This window comes from Macadamia integrifolia, chromosome 11 (assembly GCF_013358625.1).
Source record: "Macadamia integrifolia cultivar HAES 741 chromosome 11, SCU_Mint_v3, whole genome shotgun sequence".
NCBI classification, from domain to species: domain Eukaryota; kingdom Viridiplantae; phylum Streptophyta; class Magnoliopsida; order Proteales; family Proteaceae; genus Macadamia; species Macadamia integrifolia.
The window spans coordinates 1,413,727-1,420,623 of NC_056567.1; the positions used below are offsets into that span (position 1 = coordinate 1,413,727).

Here is a 6,897-nt window from a genome sequence, read left to right on the forward strand (position 1 = left end):
AAAAAAAAAAAAACCAGTTGCAACTCACAAACGAAGAAGCAGAAGACGAAGAAGGAAGGAGGGAAAAAAAATTGATTGCAAACATACCTGAAGTCGAAACAGAGGAGGGAATGAGGGATTTCAGCCAAGTCCAACTTCAATATCAATCGGTTGAATCAATGAATCCAGCGCAGGTTCTCTAGGTTTAGAGGCGTAGAGATCTTAATCGACAGAGAGAGAGAGAAACAGTGGAGGCCTGGAGGGTTTTAAATTCTCGCCCTTTCACGTTATGTTTCCCCCCACCACCAAACCTTTTTTTTATTCACTTAAGGGGGTAAAATGATTCCATGCATCTCACATCATTTAAAAACCTGTACATCATCAAATGAAAAGTTTACAATTAGAATATAAAAAACAAATACTTAGGTGGAAGGAAAAAAAAAAACACAAAGCGTATGCCTTTCGTACAAAGTCGTCCACTGCGCCAAAGGCGATGCCTTGTTTACGCCTTAACACCAAAGGTGACTGCCTTTCCTACGTACACAATGGCGTTCCTCGCCCTGCCCCTAAAAAAATGCCTGGACGCCAAGGCGATGCCTTGACAACTATGGTTGACAGAGGTGGAAAAGTGAAGTAGAGGATATTTAGAGCAACATAAAAGCAGTGAGAGTGAGGAAACTTTTAAGGAAGGAGAGGATATCACTTGTTACATGCTTGATTAGAAAGCGCCATATAAAAGGAAGTGAAACTGTGAGAGTGAGGCAATACTAGATAGGCTAAGACTGAACATAAAAGAAGCTGTGGGGAGTGACCGAGTGAGAAAAAAATCTAAGAGTAAGCAATCAATAAAATTTGGAGCTTCAGCCATTCGGTGAACAACTGGACTGTATGGTCTTAGGTTAGGTGGATGGGGAAGGAGTCTTATACCAGGCTTCAGATTTCTAGGTACAAACAGCTGTGTGTGTATTGCTGAGAATTACATGTAGACATCAAGTGGACTTGATTATTACTTTTCCTCAAATAGCTAAAGGAAAACCTCCATCTCGTTCAATTTCTAACTCCAGCTTTTGACAAGGTCTGAAGGAAATTTTTTTTATGTGCCTCTTCTATTGAGCTCTTACTGTTAGACAGATGAGTGGTTCCCTATTAAGTTGAATATTGAAGTCTAATATGTCTGAAATAACCTAGAGTTTTTTTTTTGGGGGGGGGGGGCTGAATAGGCTATACTAGTGGATTTTAAAACCTTTTCGATTAACGATTCCAAATGTGATTGTGAAATAAAAATTGCGAAATAATTAAGATAGATACAATCACACAACACCAAGGTTTATAGTGGTTCGACTCAATCCGAGTCTAGTTCACTCCTAAAAGTTCCACTTGTAAGTTACTCCACTAGTTCTTCCCTTTTAGTACAGTAGGTAGGGAGAAAACCGTTACAGAATCTTTTCAGGATAAGTGAATTCATACAATCTCTTTTACAGGTAGAGAGACATCTTACAATCTCTTTCTAGGTCGGGAGGGACCTTACAATCTCTTGAGGATAAGAGAATCCTTACTCAAGCCTAAGTGTAGTCTAAACTAATGTAATCTGAAATAGAGAAGTGGAATGATAAAGAGTTACCTCTTGTGTGGTGCAATATGAATGCAAGAATGAGTAAGAAGCACTGTTCTATAGTCTTCACTAGGCTTTGATAAATCAACACTAAGGTGGAAGACTTTGAGCTTCACTTGTAATATTAAAGTTCACTAATAGCTCAACGAAGATGTAAAGTGATTTGACTTTCAGTTGCTCTCAAGAAGTTGCTCTAATGGTTGGTGTTAATTGTTAATTAACTAAGAGCATTAGTAGTATTTATTGGTGAGATTAGGGGACAAAAATAGGCAAGAAATCTCACTCAAACAGTCACTTTTTGGGTCTACTGGTCAACCACCATCTGTAGCCAGTCGACCGCCAAAGAGCCATTGGACAAAAACTAGCCGTTGGTGACAGTTGTCAACCAGCCGGTCTGGCACCGGGCGACTGGACACATCGACCGGACAGGTGCCGATCGACCGAGGCTTTTAGCCGGTCAACTGCCTGTAGGCTCGGCCACTACCATTTTGAATAGGTTTTCTTGTTTAGAGAAAATTTTGCCTCAATCTGATTTATTTTACTATATTTTAACTGAACTTTGTTTGATTATCTGTGATATTTAATTGATGTGTATTCTCAAGTGGTAATTTTTTTTTTTTAAAGCAAATTTATTAAAATCCTACAGGACAGCATATGTACAAGTCTTAGCATGACCTGCGTGACCATGGCTATGCTAATTATAAACCGATCCTTTTTTACAACCAACACAGAGTTTTGCAGCTTACAAGAACATTTAATATCATATAAATATGTGAAGAGTTCCCATGGCCAGAGTCATCGTCCTGATGCATCAGCCAATTTTCCTTCTCCTTTGAATCTGTCCAGAATTCTTCTGTTGAAAATCCAGCCAAAAAAGCTCCAGAGAAACCTATTTGGAGTCTTTGTACCTAGGCTTCTTGAGTACTACCTGCAAATGCAAAGTCCATATGTACATAGGTAAATCGATGATTAGATATGACTACTGCTGCCCATCCTGGTTCCCCAGATTTAGGATCGATGCTGTTATCAGTAATAACTGCCTCAAGTGGTAATTTTGTTTTGCTTTTGATGTCGCCAATCTTTTGGCTGTCATATTAACAACATTCAGTGTCTATATGTTATTCTCATTGGTGTTCCTGCCTAACTTGGAGATTTTGTCCAAATTTCATGTATTGGACAATCATATGATTCCAAAATATTCAGTTATTTTATGGATTATGCTTGCTTAATTTTTATTTTGAATCCCGTCATCTCCCTCTGTCGTTACATGCAGCAGATAAAAAGTCAGCCCCTTCCTCTCATCAGTATTTATCATCATGATATGGTCTTTATATTTTACATATAGATGCAAAACTCCATACACATCAACTTTCAGTTGTCACTTTAATGTCATCCATGGTATTTCTTGTGAATCTTGATCTTTGCTTTTTCTTTTCTTTCCCCCTAATATTTTGGCTTTGCTTATTTTCCAGCCCTCTAGTTGGCAGCAGAGTAACTCCTCTCATGCCAGGGACGCCATGCACATTTTATGGTCATATCTTCATTGAAAAACTTAGACCTCAAATGCAGAGGGAGGAAATGGTGTGTTTATGCTCCTTTCTTTTCAATTCATTTTATTGTTCTTGTATTTCTTCTTTCTTGTATTCACTATACCTGATTTACCAGAAGCGAGCAGTATCGACATCGCACTATTCTCAGCCCAACACAATTGAATATGATATGGCCATGGAATGGAGATTGCTGCAAGCAAGATCCGAAAACTGGTGGAAGGCTTTGTATAAGGTCCTATGACAACACATCTAATTCTGTATTTGTGTGGCTTTTTTACATTGTGATTTTGCTTCATTACCTGTTAAAATGGTTATTCTTTGATAGCGGCATGGGGATGAGCTGAAGAAGCTTAAGGGCAACCTCAAGTCCAAGTGAGCAGCAGCTGCAGCATGCTGATGACGCATTTGGTAAAATCCCCTTCGGGTGATCTTTCCCTTAGCCATATGAGGTTGGAGAAGTTGTCATTCTTGATTTCTGTTGACTTTTGACCTTTCCGTGCAGCACCTCCATTGAAGAGTGCAAGCAGATTTTTTAAGATTTTCACTTCATCATCACTCGAAGAAATTACAGCTTGCCTTAATATGTGGTTCTGTTAGAAGCTCCAAGAGAAGGTACAGTATCCAGTGAGGAAAGACAACTACATTTCTGTCTTATGTGATGTCGGAAACAAAGGGAGCAAAGTAAAATGAGAATCACAGTTGTTTCAACTATAAGGTTTCTGTATGGCAGATTTTTGTGCTCCAGAACTTCGACATGTTTGCTGCTGAGGGAATTATTTGTTCCGAGCATTCTTCATGGAAAAAGATTGGAAAGAATCATGGCCACAATTCTTTTTGATCAGGAAAAAAAATTGGATAGGGTGTACGCATTTTTGTATCTTGTACCATATGTGGACGCTCCCAAGGGAACTTTGGTTTGTATATTGATTACTGTTAACTTGTGCAGCTTAGTTTAATGAGGATTGGACTTACCATCATTCTGTCAAAAGTTGGGTACAGATTACATGCCAAAAGAAAAAGGTGGATACAGATGCCCAGTGGGTTTTATGGATATACACTTGAGATGCAGATGCCTATAGGTTTTAATCCGAAAGCTGACAACTGGATAGAATTGTTACAAGACTTGATCAAAGTGAGATGACACTCTAGCCTGATGCATTCAATTGGGATAAAAATCCTCTGCAATTCCCATCTCATGCAATTTTGTGCAATACCCCCTGCAGAGGTTGACACGTGGACAAAGTGAAATGAACGATTCAGATTGATTGTTGGTTGAAACAACCCCAAAACTGTGAACCACAGTTAAACCAAACCGTATCAGTAGATCAAACCGGACCTCTCTCTGGTTGCCCTCTCTGGCACGACACGCTGTCACCCCTCTCTTTGTCACTCACACCTCTCTCTGCTCACGAAGGAAAAAGCCCTAGCGCCGTTGCACCCAAGCTCCCGGTCAAGGTCGAAGCTCTGTTAGGGATTTACCTGCAGCCGAAGGGGATCAGTCTTCTCTCTCGCGAAGGTTGTTCAGGGTTACCCAAAGTCGGTTTCTCAGTCTCTCTCAATGCATGAAGCAATCGCTGATACATTAAGCATTTTTCTGGTTTTGAGTCATTTTTGTGCCGCTGTTACACTATTTCTCCCGCCAGTTCAACAATGTTTTTCCTGTTAAGGGTGAGATTTTAGGGTTAAGACTATCAAGAGGGTGATTCGATTGAAGTTTCAACCAGATCTGATTTCTAGATTGGGTTTAATTAGAAGTTATCTATTTCTTAGAAGTTGGGTTTCAGATTTCAAGAATCAGTATCCTCTTTCCTTATAGAATCCACCGAAGTATAGCCAAAGTTCACCCTGCCAATTAATGCATACCGGTATAATCCCAACCGTTCTTCATACGCATCTTGGGGTATGATGATTTTTGTTGAATTCCCTGCATACACCGGATCAAGATGGTCCTCCACAATCAGCAGAACCCCCCTACTACGTTCGCATAAGACTCGCGCTATGCACCGTCCCCTCTCTCACCTCCTACTGGTCTGAGCCTCGGTCCTCCATCAACCACATTCTCTTCACCGCCAGAACGTTCAGGTATACCTCCATTAGTATTTGTCGTCTTAGGATCCACAAATCTTGGACATGGTTTCCAAAATTGTGTAATCAAAGGCTGCCTTCGATTATCCTTCTCACCCCCAGCATTGCACTCCTCGCTGCCGCTAGGACCTGGCCTCCGCCGATCACCATTACCATACCGATCAGGGTCTCCCATGGGAGAAACCCTAAGCTCCATGCCGCTTTCCAGAATCGCTTCTTTTTCCCTCCTGAAAAATCACTCGCAAACTCTTCTCCCCAAAAGAAAATAAAGACCAACCCACTCAAAACCCCAAAAGAAGAAGAAATGTAGGAAAACGTAGAAATCTTCCTCTAGGACAGAAATGGAGCAGGGAGAGAGAGTCTCGAGAGAGCAAGGAACAAGGAGCAGGGAGCAGGGAGCAGGGAGCAGGGAGCAGGGAGTTTGTTGTGCGAGTTAGGGCAGAGAAGGAGAGCCGTAACAGAGAGAGAGAGAGAGAGAGAGAGAGAGAAAGAGAGAGAGAGAGTTGAGAGTCGAGAGTTAGGGCAGAGGAGAGCCGTAACAGAGAGAGAGAGAGAAAGAGAGAGAGAGAGAGAGTTGAGAGTCGAGAGAGGAAATGGATACATATCTCTTAGGTTTTGAATTAAAACCTGACCGATTGGGTTTGAATAGTCGACTCGGTTCGGTTTAAGTTGGAGAACCATGGTTTTGGGTTGTTTCATTGGAAGGTTAATCTTAGCCGTTCAATCCGGAATGTCCACGTGTCAACCTCTGCAGGGGGTATTGCACAAAATTGCATGAGATGGGAATTGCAGAGGATTTTTATCCATTCAATTGTGATGCATTTGGTTTCTAATGACATGCCGCTCCTCGAGTCTTCCTTGCACTGCAGGAATGTACCTTGGTTTTTAGTTCGCTTTACGCCATACAGAAGGCTGGTTTTTTTCCCGCCAATATATAATTAGTAAATAATGACACATTTTTCAGAACTAATATGCAATTATGAGTTGGACTGTTGGAGTCACCTTTTGAATTGGAGATTGATAAGAATGGGCAGTCTATTGCCTCAAATGTATTAGGTTTAATATGAGCGTAAATAGCCTTATTATGATAGGTCCAAAGATACTAGCATGTGATAATAAAAATAGTGATGAAATTATTCAAATCACAACCAGGAATCGTACCAGGGCCAGCTTCCCAAATTCTGTGTATTTGCAGGAGAGAAAGATGTGCTGAATGGATTCCTGTTGGTTACTGCAAAACCTTCAAGTTGGATCTACACCCATCCATTTCTCTAGTATGGTGGGAATTCTGTCATGAGCTATTCTGCAGAAAAAAATCTTAAATTTTGAATGTATTTTGAGTTTCCAAAAGAATCGTCACCAATGAGAGCATAGAGACAAACAAGCATACCTGTTTGAGCATCCAATTAATTTAGTAGAAGAATTAGTTCTAAAATAATTCGCAAGTTGGTAAGAACTAAGAACCCCTTTTTTGGAGAGGTGACAACATTTGTCATTATATAATGAAATCGGAATTTGCAAAATATCATTTATTTGGGTGAGGTGAAGCATTTAAGTTACAAGACTTGTATTCCAAACATTTCCCATAATAAAGTCACCAACCCAAGTTAAAGTGTGAGGAGTGGTAGAGTTGCCGGTGGTTAATGAAGTTGGGAATAGTTGGTATCCATG

General features: G+C 40.5%; 1 protein-coding gene across 4 annotated transcripts in view; it reads left to right on the forward strand.

The window, feature by feature from the left end:
- The window catches only part of LOC122093150 (protein ANTI-SILENCING 1), a 53,147-nt gene extending 49,018 nt beyond the window's left edge, over window positions 1-4,129 (forward strand). For all 4 annotated transcript variants that reach the window (XM_042663414.1, XM_042663418.1, XM_042663416.1 and 1 more), the window contains 4 exons: window positions 3,064-3,172; window positions 3,257-3,373; window positions 3,467-3,549; window positions 3,644-4,129. In XM_042663414.1, the coding sequence (XP_042519348.1) occupies window positions 3,064-3,172; window positions 3,257-3,373; window positions 3,467-3,517 (277 nt within the window). In that variant the 3' untranslated portion in view covers window positions 3,518-3,549; window positions 3,644-4,129. The remainder of the gene's footprint in view (window positions 1-3,063; window positions 3,173-3,256; window positions 3,374-3,466; window positions 3,550-3,643) is intronic.
- The last annotated feature ends 2,768 nt before the right edge of the window (window positions 4,130-6,897 follow it).